Genomic DNA, 22,090 nt, shown 5'->3' with positions numbered 1-22,090 from the left:
TTTTTACTTGGTCACCTTGATCATCTGTCAGTGGGGTACTGAAATTTCCCACTATTGTTGTGTGGAAATCTAAGTCTCTTTGTAGGTCTGTAAGAACTTGCTTTATGAATCTGGGTGCTCCTGTGTTGGATGCATATATATTTAGGATAGTTAGATCTTCTTGTTGAGAATTGCACCCTTTACCATTATGTAAAGCTCATCTTTGTCTTTTTTGAGGTTTGTTGATTTAAAGTCTCTTTTGTCTGAAATTTGGATAGCAACTTCAGCTTTTTTCTGTTTTCTTGGTAGACTTTTCTACAACCCTTTTCTTGGGTCTATGGATGGCACTGCATGTGAGATGGGCCTCCTGAAGACAGCATAACCTTGGTTCTTGCTTCTTTATCCAGCTTGCCACTCTGTGCCTTTTAATTGTGGCATTTAGCCCATTTACATCCAATGTTAATATGGATATATGTGGATTTGATCCTGTCATGTTGTTAGCTGGGTATTATGTAGACTCGTTTATGTCATTGCTTTGTAATGGCAGAGATCAGTGTTTTTACGTGTGTTTTTATAGTGGCTTTTCACATTAAGCCCTCCTTTCAGAAGCTCTTATAAGGCAGGCCTGGTTGTAATAAATTCCCTTAGAATTTACTTGTCTGAAAAGGATTTTATTTCTCTTTTGCTTTTGAAGCTTAGTTTCACTGGATATGAAGTTCTTGGGTAGAAATTATTTTCTTTAAGAATGCTGAATATAGGCCCCCAGTCTCTTCTGGGTTATAGAGTTTCTGCTGAAAGATCCACTGTTAGCCTGATGGGTTCTTTCTGTAGGTTTCCTGCTCCTCCTTTCTATATGCCTTTAGAATTTTTTTCCTTCCTTTTGAAGAGAATGAAAGAGAATCTGATGATTATGTATCTTGGGGATGATCTTCTTGTATAGTATCTTGCAGTTCTCTGCATTTTCCGAATTTTAATATTGGCCTCTCTAGTGAGGTTGGGAAGTTTTCCTGGACAACATCCTGAAATATGTTTTCCAAGTTGCTTGCTTTCTCCCCATTTCCTTCCGTGATGCCAGCGAGGGGTAGATCTGGTCTCTTCACATAATCCCATATTTTTTCAGAGGTTTAGTCCATTCTTTCTTATTCTTTTTTTCATTTTTGTCCTTCTTAGTTAGGTTAGAGAACCATTCTTCATGCTCTAAGATTCTTTCCTCAGCTTGGTCTATTTTGCTGTTAATGCGATTACAATATGAAATTCTTGTAGTGCATTTTTCAGCTCTATCAGATCATTTTAGCTCTTTCTTTTAATGGCCATTTTGTCTACTAGTTCCTGTATCATTTTATTGTAATCCTTAGTTTCTTTGGTTTGGATTTGACATTCTCCCTGATTATCAATGGTTTTCATTCCTACACATATTCTGAATTCTGCTTCTTTCATTTCAACCATTTCGGCTAAGTTGACTATCCTTGCTGGGGAACTAGTGCAGTAGTTTGGAGGGAAGAAGACACTCGGCCTTTTTGAGTTGCAGAGTTCTTGCACTGGTTCTTTATCATCTGTGTTGGCTGATGTGCTTTCAATTGTCTAATTTGAGTATAGTCAATTGGCTTATTTGTATGTTTTCAGAGGGCTGAGGTTTGATGCATGACCTTTATTTGTAACTGAGCTCTTGTTCTCGGTTTTATTAGCAAAGTATTTTTAATATTAAAGTATGGGCTGTGATCCAGTTGATGGCACTTAAGTGGAATGGTCAGTAGGTAGGCTCTTAGTCAGTCATGTGGCTCCCCTTTATCTCCTAAGGATTGTTGTATTCTCTCTCAGTGCTCTGAAAGTGTGGGCTCCTTTTGCACTTGACTGCTGGCTGTATATCTCGGTTTGGCATTCCCAGGCTGCCCACTGTAGCTCTGGGGCAAACTCAGGCTTTACGTTCTTTCCCCAGCTTAGACACAGCAAGGGAAGGGACCTTGGCTGTGCCTGTGGCACATGGCCTTTCACTTGTCACTTGGTGCTCCACCCCAGAAAAGTACAGAGCTACCACTAATCAGTATAGTCAGCCTGGGGTGTGGCAGCTGCATTGCAGGCCTAAGCTTGTAGGTGATGTGGCTTGCTGAAGGTGTGAATAAAGCACTCAGGGTCTTTGCTCCCTTTCCAGTCTGAGGACAGCAAGAGTAATACCACTGTAGCAGCAGTGGCAGAGGGACTTTTGGTTTTCCCTGGGTTCTTCACCTCAGGGAAACTCAAAACTGCTGCTATTGAGAATGTTTAGCCAGGGGGTGGGGTGGCTGCACTGCTGGCCTGAGCTGGGTAAAGAGTGGGAGGTTGAGGATTTACAGGAAGGAGAGTCTGGGCTCCTCTCTATATGATGACCGGGTCCTCCTGGAGGTGTGAGTAAAATCTTTGGGCTCTTTCTTTCTTCTCCAGTCCAAGGGCAGCAGGGGCAGAACTACTGCCATGGCAGTGGCAGAGTGGCTGTTAGTTGACTCTGGGAGCCCCTCCTTAAGAAAATGCAAAGCCACTAGCAGTGGGAATGCTCAGCTAGAGGTGGGGTGGCTGTTCCATGGTTCCGAGCACAGGCCCTTCCTGGTAAAGAGTGAGAGCTGGGGGCTCACACGGAAGAGAGACTAGGCTCCTCTCCATGTGGTGGCTGTGGTGTGCTGGACTTCTCAGCATAATGACCAGGCCCTTTGTTCCCTCCCCAGCCCAAGGGTAGTCGGATGATACCACCGCAGCTGCAATTGCAGAGGGGTTGTGGATTGTCTTGGGGGTTTTCTCCTCTGAGAAATGCAGAGCCACCACTGACAGAAGTGTCAGGCAGGGACAGGGTGCTTGTGCTAGGGGCCCAAGTCCAGAGGCACTGTGCAGTAAGGAGTGGCAGAGGTGGAGACCTGCATAGAAAGCAATCTAGCTGCTTTTCTGTAATGCTGCTGTGCCGTGATGTGCTGTGCTGTGCTGTGCTGTGCTGTGCTGTGCTGTGCTGTGCTGTGCTGTGGGTTCGCATCAGTCTCCAACCACTACATTCACTCCTGAGCCTGAAGGCAACAGGAGTGGGGACTGTAGAAGAACAGCAAAAAACGGTGACCTGCCTTGCCCTCTGGGAGCTCTGTCCCAGGGAAGTGCACAACTGCTACTGGCTTAAGAGCCCAGATCGGGGGTTGCCGAGATCCCAGGTTGGGAAGCCCTGCTCAATGAGAAGTAGCAAGGGTGTGGACCCATGTGGGAAACAGCCTGGCCACTTTTTTTGCAAGGAAACTGTGCTATGTTGGGGGTCTGCATTAGTCCCTGATCCCTGCCCCTCCCAAACCTAAGAGCAACGAGAGGAGGGGTTTCAGAGCAGCAAAAATGGCAGCCGGCCTCTCCCTCTGTGAGCTCCAGCACAGAGAAGTACAGACCCGCTCCTGACCAAGGAACTCAGGTGGGACTGGAATGGGCAGTAGGCCTTACCCTGCAAGGTGCAGCTGCCATGAGGCCTGCAGTGTTTCACTGCTCAACCTTGCAGATTGGACCCTTTACTCGGGGCATCCAAGGGAGCCTGGCCTCCCCTGCTGCAGGAGCTGCAGCTGCTGGTGCCAGAGTATGTGGGAATACAAGTCTCCTGGGACTCCATGTGTGCCTGACTACAGCTGTGCCAAGATATCATGTGGCTCTCCACGTCAGCCTGGAGACACTGATGGGGAGCTCATGTGGGAGATCTCCTGAGCCCAGGGATGGAAAAGTCCATGGCAGAAGTGTGGGTCCCTGGGGACTCACTCACTCACAGTTTCCTACAGTGGGAGGACTCCTCTGGCTCTGTGCCACCCCACCAGGTGGGCAGTTGTCCTGTCTTGCTCTCCTCTGCTTTCTGTGTGTCATGCTGTTTCCCTGATGAATTCCAATGTGTCTCCACCTGGATTTTTCACATGAGCTACTGTCCACTCGCCAGCCTTTTTTTTTTTCTCCATGAGATCAACACACACCAGCTATGTCTAGTTAGCCCTCTTGCCCCCCGCCTCTTCCACTGTCTTTTCTTTACATTTGACCTAGGATTATCTGCTAGGACACACGTTGATGCTGTTTCTTCTGTAGATACTGCCTGCTGCCACCTCTAAACTATCTTGGAATGGAGATTGTAAGCTCCTTCCATCCTCGGATGCCCTAAACCTATTAGGAGAGTTTTATTAGGATCTGAGTTCTTTATTTCTCAGGGGTCCACATGTCTATATACTTAATTCTTCCATTTTTGTGTCTCTCTGTCCTAAGATATATATCTATTTCAGGAGATAGGAAATGTGTCTATTTCTGGAAATTAAAACATTAATACTAAGTTTACTTTGGAAATAGAACCCTAACTGTCAAAATATTTTCTTGGGTAACCCGATTTTTCTTTTCGTATTTCTCCTGAGGCAATTACTGCCAGTGCTCTAGTGGTCTGGGAAAACGATCAAGGGACAAGCCAAAATTATAGAGAGCCTGAGGAGAGGGCTTTGATTTGTATTGTATTTTGAAATATGATTTTGTCACACTATTGTGTTATAACATTTAGAAATCTGTTACAAAAACATTTAGGGACCATAACATTGGTGGTTATGAAAATACCATGATATGTAAGCAGATGAAAAAGACTAAGGCGAGACTGATCTAAATCGACTGATTATAGCAAAGTGTCTTCTGGACTAGGTGAAAAATTTACCTTGGTTTACTGTTGTCTACTTGTATGACTTGGTGGAATGAACAGTTAAAACATTAAAAATAGAAAAATAATTCATTTATTGATGGTTTTGGACAAATAAGAGAAAAAAAGACTGCTATTAATGACATTTCCCCTATTCTACCCAGATTGAAAAACAGAGCCTCAAATGGTATGGCCTTTTCTCTGCTGAGGGTGTGGCTGATGATAGACAGTTAGAATAAACACTCAGACTCTGATCTGGCAGCTCTGGATTCAGTTTGGATGTATTTGCTTGGCTTATTTTGATGGAAAATGTTAAGGGAGTTAAATTATGTCATCACCTCAAAAAGCAAGATATACACTAAATAATCCTCATCCTGTGTCTGGAACTGAACCCTCTCAAACAGTTCTGCATGTTGCCTCACCACCCCTTTATTTCAATATAGGGATATTACTTCATGCTTCTACGTCAGCAGCTGGAATGAAATTGCTCACCGATGAGATAATTTATTCCTCATAGACAGGAGTATTGGTCTAATTTGTGTTGTCTCATTTGCTTTATCTTATTTAGAGAAGTAAAATCATTCCTTTGGTCAAGGCTTCCTGACACATGCAAAGTCATTGCCTATTTGTTATACACTAAAGCAAAACTTAACATTTAACTCTAGACATATGTACCACTTTATTTTTTCCGAGTTGATCTAAGCATAATAAAATTTGTAGGAAATTCTCTCAAATGTAGACTGATACTTGCTTTCCTTTTTTCTGATAACTCAGGGTGGAGATGATCACAAAGAGAACTTTAAAATTCTAATATATACTACCATATACTACCGAGGCTCATACAATTTTATCCTTGTATTTTTTTTTATTTGAAAAGAAAAATGGTGTATGATTCTCATTTCTCTACAAATGTAGTCTTTACCAACTTTTTAAATTGTCTATACTTGTTCTGTTTATTTGCAGTACTGAAAAGTTGTTTTGTTGATAACAGAATTGCAGGGTATTTGCTCGGAGATACTTGTGCTCAAAAAGTCACAACAGGAAAGCATATTGAAGTTCTTTTTTGCAAAATGAGCAGAAATATAATTTCTTTTGTAAACAGGAGGAAAAAATGAAAGATAAAGTGTTTAATGTCTAGTCTATCAAACCTGTTTAAAATTGGAGCAAGAATGGGAAAATTCAAGTATTATTTGGAAAAACAATATTTCCACGGTATAAATAAAATAGTTTATCGAGACACCTGCACACAGCTTTCTTAGTGTAAAACTTTAAGAACCCAAAACAAAACCAGCAATGATCATACAAATAACATCCATTTTTCTCACAAAGATTTTATTGAACATTAATGCAAAGGCTTTTTTCTTGTATATACTAGACATTTACTTGTGTATTTTACTTGTAGATATTTTTCTTGTATGTTTCAAGATATACTAAATATTCACAAGAACTGAATCTGTGATGATAGTAAATTAGATGATATAAGCAAATCTCTGGAAAATGACAATAAAATTCTAAACAATTTTAAAAGATCCAGAGTAATATCTAGCCTTACAAACTAAGTTATAATATAAACCTGGTCTTAGAGTCTGCGTTGTAACATAATATAGAAAATACACAGAAGGAAAAGGTCTGTTCTATAGCAAACTGAAAACTGAATATGAATCAGAAAAGTTGAATGTCTGTATGGTATGTGATACTAGGCAACATTATAAGGAGTATAAAGAACTTGTCCAAGATAAACAGATGACCCAAGTCATTCTGCTCATTATAATTTTGGATAGAATGGTTGCATGGGAGTAGGAGAGAGGGAGACACACTTCTGTGAAGAAAGGAGAGCAGATTCACCCTTGGTTATGTTTGCCTGTCTTAGCTTGTAGGTGTGGGAGTAGGCAGGGAGGAGTGAATGGATGAGAAATGAAATATCATCAAGTTCACCTTGTAACAAGAATTGAGGTTATGGTTAAATACAGTGGGTCTTGGAAAATGGAGCTAAGATTTCTACCTTTCAGAGGAGTTTCCTTCTCCAGAAGAAATATTCCCACCCCATAGAATAGACGTAAAAGGATAGCTTTTCTACGTGAAAACTCAATGCTTGGTACCAGCGAAGCATTTGTAAAACCATGGACACCTGAGAGGCGGTTATATGCTACCCATGCTCCACCATGACAGTATTGATAGGGTCCTGCTCTTAATTTCATCAGAAAAGCTGATACTTGAGAGACCAGGAGGTTGTCCCAGACTCAAATGAAACAGAAATTCTGGACATTTCATTTACAGCATACATATTATTCCTTTGTGTAGAGGTAGGAATTTGAATAAATGATAATTTTGGTGAACCTACTGGGTGTATGGTCAGATTTAATATTGTTTTTTTCCAACTTGCTAATTGTTCTCTTGGGGTTGTTCTGAAGTATGTCTTTCAAATGTTTCCCTCTATTCTATTCTGCATTTTAAAACTCTTAATTAGTGTGCTCTTTATATTTGTTACCAAACTTGGTGATAGCAGGACAAAATATCTTTAATTCTATTCTAGAGTTTTAGGACTAAGATGTAACATATTTCCTATAAAGATTCAAACCAGAGAAAACAAAGAAAATGTCCATGTCCAGGGTTAAAAATAATGTATCTAAATAGTAATGAATCTCTCCCATGGCTTGGTACATATCACCCACTGGTTGCTGAGAGACTCCAGAAAATGCCTCTCTTGTATACTTTTAACCTTCACTGATTATGTTGTTGCACATGACAGGATCTCATTCTTCTTTATGGTTAAATAGTACTCCCTTTTGTATCTGTACCACATTTTCTTTATGCATTATTCTGTTAATAGACAATTAGGTTGCTTCCAAATCGTGGCTGTTGTGAATAGTGCTGCAGTAAACATGGGAGTGCAGATATCTCTCATGTACTGATTTCCTTTCTTTTGGGCATGTCTGGTAGTGGGATTGGATCATATGATAGCTCTGTTTTTAGATTTTTAAGGAACTTCCATACTGTTCTCCATAGGGGTTGTACTACTTTGCATTTCCACCAACAGTATGTGAGGGTTCCCTTTTCTCTACATCCTCATTAGCATTTGTTATTGCCTGACTTTTAGTTAAAAGCCATTCTAACTGGTGTAAGATGATGTCTCGTAATTTTGATTTGCGTTCCTCTGATGATCAATGATGTTGAGCACCTTTTTATATACCTGTTTATCACTTATATGTCTTCTTTGGAGAAATTTTGTTTAGAACTTTTGCCCATTTTAAAATCAGATTATTAGAGGTTTTCTTATAGAGTTGTTTGAATACCTTATATATTCTAGTTATTAAATCCTTGTCCAATGGGTAGTTTGCAAATATTTGCTCTCACTCTGTGGGTTGACTCTTAACACTTTGTTGATTCTTTCCTTTGCTGTGCAGAAGCTTTTAAAGTTGATATGATTCCATTTGTTCATTTTTTCTTTGGTTGCCTGTGCTTATGGGGTATTACTCAAGAAATCTTTGCCCAGTCCTATCTCCTGGAGAGTTTCCCCGATGTTTTCTTTCAGTAGTTTCATAGTTTGAGGTCTTAGCTTCATGTCTTTAATCAATTTTGATTTGATTTTTGTACATGGCATGAGATGGGGTCTAATTTCTTCTTTTGCATATGGATATCCAGTTTTTCCATCACCATTTATTGAAGAGACTGTTCTGTCCCTGTTAACATTCTTGGCATTTTTGTCAAAAATGACTTCACTATAGTTGTGTAAACTTATCTCTGGGTTCTCAATTCTGTTCCATGGATCTTTGTATTTTTTTTAATGCCAGTACCATGCTGTTTTGTTTCCTGTTCTATGGGTTTTTGCCTGTCATTCTAGAAAATCAAAAAATTTATCATCTTTTTATCTTTGTTTTTTTGGTGTATGGAACTTCAACTTGTCATTAAATTTACAAACTTACTGACAAGTTCTTATCTTCCTGGCATGCTCATTAAAAACATTCCTTCAATCTTCTTGGTAGTCTGCTAAAGTAGAAATAGTATCTGTGATTATTACAGACTTTAATGTAGAAAATAAATAAAACAGTTTTTCTCCTGTTAACTACCTATACCTTCAGGTATAATTTTATTTGCTTGATATATGGAAACAAATTGCAAGCTTTATTAGTATAGCCATTTTTTAAACTTTGTCTTAAGAAAAACCATAATGTTTTTCAAATTGTAAACCATAACATTCAGAATACTCTTTTGAAGCACTGAACTAATTTTTGTTGAGACCAAGAAAAATTTTAACCAAAAGAAACAAACCATTATGAGTTTTAATGATACAATTTATAACTAGAGTACAGAAGAGGAAATATTTCTTTTTGCCAATACTACCCTCTAGTGGAATAATGGGCAACAGAAAAGAGCATGGTTTTGGAGTGCTGAGCATATCCTTAATTTACAGAAAAGAACATTTGTACAGAAGCAGATTTATGTACATTTTTCTTCAGATGTCCGTGAGCATAAATATAATGAACTATTGATTATACTTGTTGGCATTGCATTTCAATACATTTCTCCTTTTGAAATAATGCATTGTGGAAAAACTATATGTAACTGGCGGTGTATTTAGCCACAATAAAATATTATAACCCCAAAGTATGTACAATGTGTCATAAAAAGAAACACTGCTACAATTACTATATTAATTTATTCTTCATCCTGTCAATAGAAAATAAAGAGGGAGGAGAACCAATCTTTTCATAGGCTACAGTCACTTACAGCCTTAGGTGTGCATCTAATCAGTTTGTGTATCCACTGTACATTCAAGTTAGAAAGTGAATCCAATGAATACTTCCCAAGCAAATAAAAAGTTCATTGTGTTAAAAACTGTCTGCAGCTATGTTGACATAATTGGAAAAGTATATACATTTTTTTGTTTCTACAGAATCAGATTTTCCAAAAAGTACTTTGTGACATTAAGGTTTTAAGTTTTCCCTGAGAGTAATAAAGAATAAAACACGTAAGAACATACTGAGCTCATTGGAAACTCATGTATGAAAAAATTGCAGTGTTGGGCTCCTTTTCTAACCTTCGGAATCAATTTAGGGGTGTTAAAGCATTTCCACACCCTTAGTTATCACATCCGCTCATTAAGTTAATTGGCACTCTTGGAAGGAGCATTAAAAAGTTTGCATGCTAATGTTTTATGTCTTTACCCCCTACATGGAGCCTAAAGATCAATACCCTACACAGTCCTCATTATAAAGATTCTTGGTTCATTTACTTGTTCAGATTCTAAAGTCCGTAATTTATTTAAAAAATCTTTTTCATATAAGAGATTGTGAATACTATATGCCAAAACATAAGAAATGTTATCTTTTATTTTTCACTTTTGTGTACAGTTCAATTCTTCCTATTAGAATATTCAGGTTTATTCATATTGACTGCTCAGAACTCAACTCTACGGTGAATATAAAAGGAAGCACTGTTTGATAGTAAGAGATAATTATTCTGACTTCTTTGCAAAAGGAGAAGTTTACAATTGATTAATTTATGTGTTTCCAACTTAATACTTTACAGGAAAATTGTTGTGTCTGAACAAATATCAAAGAACATGTAGATTTTTAAAATTTTGTTTTTAATAGTAAGTGAGAAAAATGTTTCTTGGAGAGGAAGAACAGATAATTAACAAATTTAGCTTTCAGTTCAAATATGTTTGACCCATGCTACCCAAAATACTGTAGGGGTGTAAGGATTATTAAACTATTATAAATAAATAAATCTGCCATATTAATAAGCATTATTTATTGAAAAATCATAATATACAATTCTTAATGAAAGATAAGATGATTCAGAAAAAATGGTTGCTTTCAGGGCCCTTGATTTATTATTTTGGCTCTGACAAGTAAGTAGATTAATTTAGTCAAAGTCATTAGCCTGTTCGCAGATCAGTATTTTGACTAGCTTAATGGCGGTTAAGTGACACAAAGACAAAGACATCTTTTTCTTGAGTCACAACAGTATACTCAATGCCTGGCACTGGGTTATAAAAGTGGGAAATAACTGATAACTATTTGTTTAATGAACTTGACACTACATGAGTAACAATGTATATATATCACCAAATTGGAAAAATAAAATAAGATACACATAAATTCTCAAAAAATTTCAGTTAACATTGTTTTCTGCATATAAATATATCTAATCTTAAGTGCCATTTTGTAGTGCACTGCGGAGAAAATCTCCTTTTAACATGTAAAATGGCAGCAAAGGATATTTCATAATTAGTATCTGAAATGTTCTAATCATAGTAATATGCTAAGTATATAAAACACTTTACATTGCTACAAAAACATATGAAGGGCTTTAAAAAATACATCTTTTGCTCCTGCTTCAAAGAATGTAGCTTTTTAAGAAACTTGTTCTTACTTGTTTACAAATAGTAAAATTTTACCTCATACCATTAGAAGTAAGCTAGAGAAAAATTCAAGGGTCACTTCAGTCTCCAAAAGGTATGTTTTTGAGAGTGAAAGACTTTATTCCAGTGGAATGGACTTCAGTTGATATCCACACAGTAATATTGTATGAGAACTCTGACAGTTTCCTCCTAGGTGCCAGTCTGAAGTGAGAGTAATGGAATTGAGAGGATGGAAGGCTGACAGTGGCAAATGAGTTGTGTGATATGAAGAGTGGGAGTCAATCTAGTAACTGTATCCCTAACCTGGTTGCACCTGAAGTACTGAACACCTAATTGTGTTTTACAGGATATGAATGATTATCCTCCTGTATTTAGTAAAAGAATATACAAAGGGATGGTGGCTCCAGATGCAGTCAAGGGTACACCTATCACAACAGTTTATGCCGAAGATGCAGACCCTCCTGTAAGTAGAAGGCATTGAATAATATTCTAAACTGTACAAAGAAAAATCCTTAAAACTCACAAATGACTCAGTCACAGACAGCCAAAGTAGTCTCTGTGAATTTCACTCTATTTATTCGTACATTTTATGTTCTTTTGCTTATTTCATCCATAGGTACACAGCACATTTCAAATCACTTTCAAATGAACCTAGGCAATAAGGAATATGCTTTTTGTTTTTCAAGAATGCTCAAATATACTAATTTATCTCAAATATAAATATATGTGAAAAGAATTGTCTCCATTTGTAAGCTTCACTTAATCTAGATGTTTTAAAGTTATGTATTTTCCATTGTATGCATATATGACTATTTTGTTAGCAAACTCCAGATCAACATATCGCATACAACTTATATTGAGTATGTTTATTTTGGTGAATTAAAAAGTTTAAGATTGCTTATAGAAAATAAATAACAGATTATTTTTACATACAGAACTTTATTTCTTTTGGGATATCCCAAATTATCTTTCAAGACAAGGTTTTTAATTAAAATATTATTATAGCAGGAGTGATGAAATACTATATAGAATTAATGGGATAAATGTAAAATTGCTTTGATTAACACATGATTGTTTTATAAATATTAATTATTTGTTATCCTAAGAACTGAATAATTTAAATTTTTCTTTGAGTGGGGTCACACTATAAGTTAGTGGCTGATCAATTTTAGAAAAATACAAGTAAAAGCTAAATTAACTATTTTAGAAGAGTAATAAAATAACCTGAATCTTATAAGTGCTTTAGAAATTTTGTTTTCTATTGCTAATATAAATAGTAGTTCTCTTAATGCTGTATATTTAATTAAAGGTGAATGGCATCATAACATTTTTCAGCTTCAATTTGGACAAGTCTTATAAGCTCTATTGTGACTATAAGGAATCAGAATATACTAATGTTAACATGAAAGTGGTGACCTTTAATTCAGAAGCTCATTTTCTTAGGTGTGTTAAAATGTCTTTGAAACTGCTTTATTGTGTTTTGGCATATATGATAGGCAAAATTTCATAGACTTGAACCCATCAATAAAGATGGTGAATGTGAAACTGGCAATTTGTCAGGTTTTTGTCTTTTTTTTTTTTGAAACAGAGTCTTGCTCTGTCGCCAGGCTCCAGGCTGGAGAGTAGTGGCAGGATCTCGGCTCACTGCAACCTCTACCTCCTGGGTTCAAGCAATTCTCCTGCCTCAGCCTCCTGAGTAGCTGGGACTACAGGCATGCGCCACCATGCCCAGCTAATTTTTGTATTTTTTAGTAGAGATGGGGTTTCACCCTGTTGGCCAGGATGGTCTCGATCTCTTGATCCTGTGATCCGCCCGCCTCGGCCTCCCAAAGTGCCGGGATTACAGGTGTGAGCCACCGCGCCCAGCCAATTTATCTCTTTTTTAAGTAAATTGTAACATGTGCAATATACTTTGAAATTAGGACTGTGTATTCAATTTTATTCAACATACATGTTTTTAGCACCAACTATATACTGGCCATTGTGATAACCAGTTTTGGTCTCAAGAAACTGATAATCTCAAGGAAAAGACAGAACTGCAAATAGAAACGATAATATTCTGTACTTAATGATTGTAAGAGAACACAATACTAACATACATTTTTAATAAATTTTCATCAGCACATAATTTAACGTAGAGTTTAATGGCATTAATGATGAGAGACTAAAAGTAACGCTGTTGGTCACCTACATGGGACAGACCTCAAAGTCTTCCTACAGACAGTGAAATTCTTACTTCCCTTGTAGTAATGACTGTGGTGCCTGTTAGCATTCAGAGCATATCCGCCAATGTGCAAAAAGTTGTCTTGCTTTGTTGTCTGTTCTATAAAGATGATAAATTACTTATAGAAAGTATTTATCGAGAGAAAAAGCTCTGTTTTTACACTTTGAAGCTCTTTTAAAGAAATTTGCCAGACTTACATTTCATATTTCTTTGGAAGAGGTTTTTAGTTTTGCATTCCCAGTAGTAATTTTTAGCATTTAATAATTGATGTTGGCCTTTCATTAGATAGAAAGTGGATGCCAGTCATTCAGTTGAAATATCGAGTATATTCATTTTGGTTATTGAGTGTATATTTATCAGACTCAGTTTTGCTCCTTGAAACACCAACAGTCTTTTGGTACAGCCATGATCAGAATTGAGCCTTTGAATCGTGGCTGCCAATTGTGTCCCTTAAATGAGCATAGTTGCCATTTGGCTGCACCTAGACATATTCTAAATAAAAGCTCAATTCCATGAAAATTTTTGGAATTGCTATATTGTGTAATTCTTTTAAAAATATTATGCTTGATTTTTACCCTTATCTTATGTTGATACCATAAAGACAGAATAAGTATTATTTGGATAGGCTTGCCAAGTGTTTTCTACTCTGTTATAAATGTTTATTAATTAGAAGGAAATAGTTTCAATTTCATACTCTTCAGGGATACTATGTCACCACTGAGGCTGTAAGTATCTATCTTAACACTGTATGTTTATTTAATAGTATCTCTTCCAAACTAGAATGTAAGGTCTTTGAGGGCAGGAATCAAAATTTATTTCATTTTGTATTCCCATGTCTAACTCTTAGCCTGCTACTTGCTAGTCTGCCCGGAAACGTTTGTTGAATAATTGAATAGGTGAATAAATAAATGCTTATTCTGTATTCTTCAAGATTGACAAAATGTGCCATATTTTCAGAAATAAAGTTCTATATGACCCTGGAAAAAATTCTTAATATCTCTAAGCCTTAATTTGGCCATTTAAGGGCCATGAGAATTAAATGATTGATGTATATATATATGCTCAGCAAGGCTTCTGCCACCACATGTATTAAGTATTACTATTATTAAGCAATAATAATTTTAATTTCTAGAGGTTGACCACATCATTTTCAAGGCATCCTGTTTCTTTTGAATGAAGTGAGAACCACTCATTTTAAACTATAAAATAGCAACGACAAAACTTTTTTCTTTTGTTCTTTTTTTTTTTTTTTGAGATGTCACCAGGCTGGAGTGCAGTGGTGCGATCTCGGCTCACAAGCAACCTCCGCCTCCTGGGTTCAAGCAATTCTACTGCCTCAGCCTCCCGAGTAACTAGGACTACAGGCACGCGCCATCATGCCCCGCTAATTTTTGTATTTTTAGTAGAGACAGGGTTTTACCATATTGGCCAGGATGGGCTTGAACTCTTGACCTCGTTATCCACCCCCCTCGACCTCCTAAAGTGCTGGGTTTATAGATGTGAGCCACTGCACCCAGCCAACAAGGAAATTTTTTGAAATAACAGAGAAATTAGAAAATCTCTGAAAGCCGGAGAGAGCATTGTTGTTGAATATAAATTAAGAATTATAAAATACATGTTTGGTAAAGTGCTCCAGAGGGAGGAAAAACATCTTACAGGAACTTTGCTCCCTACTGAATTAAAGCTGAAAGGATCCCGGTTTTCTGCCTTGCTTTTGCGACAGCATTGACATTATGAAGTTCACATGAGACATGAATAGTGAATGAGGGATCGTTTTGGAAATTAAAAATGGCTAACCTTTTATTTCTTTTCACCAGAGACGTCTCATTCTCAAATTTGACAGAAAGAAACTGCAGCTATAATGTTTATTTGCCTAGTTTCGTTCTTTTTGAAACTGCATTTATGAGGAGATTTTTGGGAACAGGGTTAAATAGTGACAGAATAGTGTCCTTTGTGAGCATGTGAGGGAAATAATTGGAATAAATAAGTAGGGTTTATGTTTCATCTTCATTTTATCTCCAAGAAATAAAGCATTATTTGTACCAATCCTTACATTTTATGTATTTAGGAATTTATAAGGTTTTGTTTAAAGTAGGGTAGTAATTGGAACAGGTTTAATATGAGAGATTTTGACCAACTTTTTGTTTTTACATATATATATATGTATATAATGTGAGAATTATGTAGACATTTAAGACTTCTTTTTTTCAGGCTTTGATACTGATTTATGAGATAGATATGCTCCATAAAAATTCTTGCAATTTTAATAGCTTTGGACTTTAAAACCAGTTTGCAAATATTTAGTATTCTCACTATACTTTTTCAGAAAGTATATTTATAAAGAGAAAATCATTACAATTGTGAAGCATTTTATTTCCCTCTTCTGAGAGCTATTGTAGCTTTTCAGAGTTTAGATGAGCTACCTGAGGAATTATTTGCAAAGGTATTTTAATACCCATCTGTCATTCAAGGGTACTTCTGTTGATCTCTAGAGAATGAAAAAAGATGGCCAGGTCTTCCTTTCTATGACGTATGCCTGTGTTTTATTCAAATGTCATGAAGTTACAAAATATGCTATGTAATTATGGACGTCCTCTCCCAATGTTTAATGCTGCAAATAGTCATTCTGTTACAATCTATTAGTCGGGGCATGTTAACAGTAGAAGGAAAGCAACAGTCATCCTTATCTGTAATTTGCTGCTTGCTTGCTTTGTGTGCCATAGTTAAAACTATTCAGTACCAGGAGTGTTATAAAATTGTATTTTTGTTTCCAGATAATGTGGTTTTCCTGTATCATTTTCACTTGATATCACTACTGATCTATTTTTCATGACTCACCACATACTGGCTTGTGTTCTTATCCTGTATTGATTTACGTTGTTGCTAGCAATGTAGCAGAAACTCGGATTTCCGAGATCAGCTGCTACTATGATTTCTCGCCCAGGAGCATGAGGAGGGTATATACACAGCTCAGTGTTGTTTCGTTTTCCTTCACATCCAAACTGTTAGGGAAATCATCAAGATCTACTTTTACTGTGAATGTCAGCTCGTGAAAATTGAGATGATATAGCCCCAGCCTGACTCCCATTGGTCTCGGCTACTTAATTAGAAAGAAGGCACACCATGAAACAGTTGGGGCTTGATCTTTAAAACGACAAAGGGATATAATTAGATTTGAAAGTGTAAACAGGTATAAAAGGGAAGGCTTAGTGAAAAATGATTATATTATTAATAATACTTGAAATTGGTGTTAGAATTAACAATTCAGATGTAAATAATGATCTTTTAATTTAGAAACTGCCATAGTTACCAGAGCTAAAGGGGCATTTTTCTTTTGTTATAAATGGAAATATGCATAAAATTTGTTTCAACATTTACAAAAGTGTCCTTCAGATCCCATAATGTATTGCTAAATAAAACTAAAATCTAGCTTGAAAAAGTCTCCGTACTCACATACTTACGAGGTAAACAACAAAAAGACTAACTTCAGTAGTGTTTCCTGCAACAACCGCTTAGTCTCAATCAATTCCAGTAGCTTTAACGGCTCATAGGTGGCCAACTGTTTAAACTTTGTTTAAGGCAAATGCTAAGCTGTAACAAATCCAGCTGTTTCTCTATCTCAGTTTTGGTTTTTGCACATCACATTTTCTTTCCGTAGATATTTGACCATATGATAGTACCAGAGTCTCTCTGAATTTTCTTTGATTCTGAGGGCTGTCTGATTTGATAGTCATTTTTTTTTCTTTTTTCTCAATTAAACTCTCTTAAATTTGTCTAAAGTTTTTTTTTAAACAGTATCACTAGTTTACATATTTTGGGGGTGGGGAATAAGAATATACCTCATAGGACTTGGGTCCCAATATACTTTAAACAAGACAGGTTTCCAAGAAAATTGAGTGAAATATAACACGCTTTCTCTGGGACAGGCCCACAGACCTCCCTTATGGCTTCAATGATATCCTTTATTCTGAATGTCTTGCCAGGGGAAATGGAAACACACTCTCTGAAAGGGTATCTTGTCTTCTCATGACCTGGATTCTTAGCTGAACACCCTCTAAGCTAAGCTACTCAGAATTCCTGGTCTTTGTCCTTTTTGCAATTCTTTCATTTTCATAGGTGACGGCTATCTTTGGACAGCAGCCCTACAACGAAACACAGGCCTAACACAGCCTAGACACTGTGTCACAGCCTCACACATAAGGTCAATTTTGGGACAAATTAAATTTGAAATGATTTAAAAACATCTAAGTGCAGTTATCTATAGAATGTTAAAAATTGGCACCCACATCCTCCCCATCCCATCAGCCTGAGGTGTGGAGGATGGAGGCTGAGGGAACTATAACCTGGGCTGGCAGAAAGCTTATCTATTACACAGTCATCAAACCAAGGAGTGTATGAAACCTAACTCCAGGAGGAGGCTGGAGGAAGACGGCATCATGAGGCTAAGATTGCCTTTACACAGATTAGAAACTCGGTGAGGAGGACCTGAGATGATAGGTATTGAGTTTCTGCAGCTGCTTTGATCTGATGCCACGATGATGCAGTTGCATTTATGAGACGGAGATGGATCAGGCAGAAAATATCAGGCAAAGGTCTTAAAAATGAAATGTGAACACAGGAGTTACCTGAATGGAGAGAGGTTCAAGCTCTGAGAGTAAATACATTCTCCAAGAATGAAAAAATAATCAAAGAAAAACCTGGAAATAGACTCTCAGAATTTGGGGATATGTCAGGGACTGATTAGTGGAAAGAGCCAAAGAAAGGAAAGACTGACAAGATGGAAGGGAAATCTGCTAGTGACGTGGTACAGATGAATAGACATTTTCAATGTGGAGAAGATGAATGGTAAAAAAAAAAATTTGCAGATGGGGCAAGGAGAATGAAATCTAAATGAAGGACCACAGTTCTGTTGATTAGGAACCCCCTGGCCTCTGGTCTCCTGATGCTGCCTTCTTACTCTTAATCTTCATGTGTCTGAGTCATTTGGGGGTATGACTTTTGTTTACGACTCACTTTTTTGTTTTTAACTCTTTAAGTTTATTTTCATTATACTTTCTTTGAATAACTAGCCATGTACATTTTATTTAAAAATAATTTATGGTGCCTTAATTATATTTCCTAGGCATATTTACAACAGCTATTTATTTTGCCATATTTACAACTATGTATGATTTGCAACACTCCTTTTATGTTCTGATCTGTCAACTCTTAAGCTCTTCATTTGCTGCATCTCTTAGTTTATTATATGTCTTCAATTTATTATATACTTTATAAGTTCTTATATGACACTTTTTTTGCTTATACATATAAAACTTGACAGACTACTAGAATCTTGGGTCAAAATTTTTTCCTTTAAAGCTATATAGACAATGTTTTACTATTTTTTATTATTTGATAAATTATAAAGTATGAAGCCACATTAATTTTTCTTCATTTTTAGATATTTAATCTTTATCTGCTTGTAAAAATCTCCATTTTTATATTAAAGTTTTTTGCTAGTATATACTTAGATATTCTTTTCTTTGTATGAATTATATCTAGTATATGATGGCCCCTCATATGCAAATTTATATAGTTTATCAGCTCAATAAAGTTTTTATTTTATTTTATTTTATTTTTTGAGACGGAGTTTTACTCTTGTTGCCCAGGCTGGAGTGCAATGACATGATCTCCGCTCACCGCAACCTCCGCCTCCGAGGTTCAAGCAATTCTCCTGCCTCAGCCTTCCGAGTAGCCGAGATTACAGGCATGCAATAGCATACCTGGCTGATTTTGTATTTTTAGTAGAGACCAGGTTTCTCTGTGTTGGTCAGGCTGGTCTTGAACTCCCAACCTCAGGTGATCCACCCTCCTCAGCCTTCCAAAGTGTTGGGATTACAGTCATTAGCCACCGCACCCGGTCTCAGTACACTTTTAAATGGCTTCAAGAGTGTGGGCTTAGGAGCAAGAATGTCTAGTTTCAACTTCAGAAGCTCCCACTGACTAGCCCTGTGGCCTAAACCAAGTCACTTAATTCACTGTAAGCCTCAGTTCTGGCATCTGGAAAATGAGAACAAAAACAGTGCAACTAAAATTTTATACGTGTTGAACAGTCACTCTCTTTTTCCCCTTTCCCTCAGCCCCTGACAACCACCTTTGCATCTGTGAGTTTGACTATTTTAGATATCTCACGTAAATGCAATCATGCAGTATGAGTCCTGTGACTGGCTTAGTTCACTCAGCGTAACGTCCTCAAGATTAGATTATAACAACATCCCCATTGTTATAAATGGCAGTACTTCCTTCTTTTTAAAGCTGAGTAACGTTCACTTGTATGCATATACCACATTTTCTTTATCCGCTCATCCATCAATAAACATTTAGGCTGTTTCCACATCTTGGATATTCTGAATAATGCTGCAATACACATGGGAGTTGGGAGTACAAATAGATATCTCTTCAAGATCCTGATTTCATTTCATCTTTTGAATAAATTCCCAAAACTGAAACTGCTGGATCATATATTTGTAATTTTTTGAGGAAACCCCATACTGTTTCTCATATTGACAGTGCCATTTTACATTTCTTCCAACAATGTAGAAGCATAGCAATTTCTCCACATTTTTAAAATAATTTTTTAAATAACAGTCGTCCTGCGAGGCATGAAGTGATATCTGATCGCAGTTTTAACTTTTATTTCTCTGATGACTAATGATGTTAAGCATGTTTTTATGTACTGTTGGCCATTTGTACGTCTTTTTTTTTTTAAGTGTTTATTTAAATCATTTACTCATTTAACTGAGTTAATTTGTTTTTCTGGTATTATTCTGATTTCCAACATTGTGCCTGTAATTAACAATACTGTGTGATACACTTAAAAGTTTGTTTAGAGAATATTTCATATGTTCTAATCACAAAAGAAATACTTTGCAGGGTTGCTGTCAGTTTGAAATGATATCATTTATGTGAAGCAGTTGGTGCCTACCACATAGTAATAACATAAATTAACTATCATTTATCTATGTTTACTCTGACCTCTTTTATGCTTTAAGTCTGTGAGATCTGACATCCATATTTATATTTTGGGATCTGCTTCCTTCTCTTTGTGCGTTTCCCCTGCATTCTGGAAAATCCTGTAAAGGTCTGAGGTCCGGGAACCTGAGCATAGGGTGTAGAGAAGAAAGAGGTAGTGTAAGGTACTGGGGATGTCAGGAAGGTGCTGTGCCTCTGAAACGTGACCGCAGCAGTATTTTTCCTGCTTGATCTTCTCTCAGTGTGGGTTTATAATCTAAGGACTGGACCTGAGTATTTTGTTTTGAAGTTTCCCTTTGACTAGACTACCACTGTAGCTAAATGCTGAAGCTTGTTTGGCTTCACACCTAGCTGTTCCACTCACCATGATAATGCAGAGCCTGCCACCCCATCTTCTCTCTCCAACCTCAAGCCATCTTTACTACAGAGCCAAATAAGTTAAAGGCATTCAAGACAATGCCATTGTCAGGAACATTATCTGTCATATTAGGAACTTTCTAACATATCTTAGAGACTCCTATACAGCTGTGATCATTAGTGTGAAGTATCTTAGGAATTTCTGGCACAGCAGGATTTGATTAAAACATAGCAAAAAGAGCCGGGCGTGGTGGCTCACGCCTGTAATCTCAGCACTTTGGGAGGCCGAGGCGGGCGGATCACCCGAGGTCAGGAGTTCAAGACTAGCCTGGTCAACATGCTGAAACCCCGTCTTTAAAAAAAAAAAAAAAAAAAAACACAAAAAAAGAAACCATACCAAAATGAATGAAGTATAAGAACTGAGTGCTCAGTATAAATGGTGAGAAAAAGATAGCATTACACAGTTTTTTTTTTAACCACATAATAGCATCTACAGCTTTTCCTTCAAAAATAATTCTTAGCAAACAACACCAAAATCTTTCTGGTTTACAAGAGTAAAGATCAATATTATCATTTTTTTTTTTTTTTTTTTTTTTGGATACGGAGTTTCGCTCTTGTTACCCAGGCTGGAGTGCAATGGCATGATCTCGGCTCACTGCAACCTCCGCCTCCTGGGTTCAGGCAATTCTCCTCCCTCAGCCTCCTGAGTAGCTGGGATTACAGGCGCGCACCACCATGCCCAGCTAATTTTTTGTATTTTTAGTAGAGACGGGGTTTCACCATGTTGACCAGAATGGTCTCGATCTCTTGACCTCGTGATCCACCCGCCTTGGCCTCCCAAAGTGCCGGGATTACAGGCGTGAGCCACTACGCCCTTCTGTGAGGCAGTTAGGAGTTGGCTGACCTTGGCTGGGCTCCTGTCTCTTCTGCATATCTCCTTCTGCAGGGACCCATGGCTAACCAGGTCTGCTTTTCACATGGTGAGAACAGAATCTCAAGAGAACTTGCCTTAACCACATGATTACATGTAAAGATTTCTCCCATGTCACAGTTCTTCATGTCTCTTGACCAAAGCAAGTCACCTGGCCTAGCCCAAAATATCAGTAGAACAGGAAGTGCAAGAAAGGGGAGAGGATTTTGCTGAACTATAATATAATGTACCATAAATGGTCTAGTTAAAAGATACCCCTTATATGTATTAAAAAGATTGCCATTGCTGGCAAAGAGAGGTAGGAAAAAGGTATGAGGATAAAAGGAGAGAAAGAAATGAATAAACAAACGTGCCTTGAAGATCCATCAATGATAATGTTTCATAAAATACAGATTATATTTAACTCAAATCTGTGCCCTTGAGATCCAAACACAATAAAAATTCTTCAAGATTTACTATATGTTTGTACTTTGAGTAGTATTTAAAGAGCTTCTATTATATAAGAGAAGCTAGATTAAGCAATAAAGGAAAAGTGTCATGGTTCCAAGCCTCAGAATTTCAAAATTGAGAAGATAA

The 22,090-nt window shown here is 37.1% G+C and overlaps 1 protein-coding gene across 1 annotated transcript in view; it reads left to right on the top strand.

Annotated features, from left to right (window-relative positions):
* Positions 1-22,090, top strand: part of PCDH15 (protocadherin related 15) — a 965,496-nt gene that overhangs the window by 785,007 nt on the left and 158,399 nt on the right. The window contains exon 21 of the mRNA XM_064374141.1: positions 11,338-11,454. Coding sequence (XP_064230211.1) covers positions 11,338-11,454 — 117 coding nt within the window. The remainder of the gene's footprint in view (positions 1-11,337; positions 11,455-22,090) is intronic.

This window comes from Aotus nancymaae, unplaced genomic scaffold (genome assembly GCF_030222135.1).
Source record: "Aotus nancymaae isolate 86718 unplaced genomic scaffold, 86718_ANA_hifiasm-v0.15.2.pri h1tg000010l, whole genome shotgun sequence".
NCBI lineage: Eukaryota > Metazoa > Chordata > Mammalia > Primates > Aotidae > Aotus > Aotus nancymaae.
The sequence above is the reverse complement of the archived record's forward strand: the minus strand, read 5'-3'. Positions and strand labels throughout refer to the sequence as shown.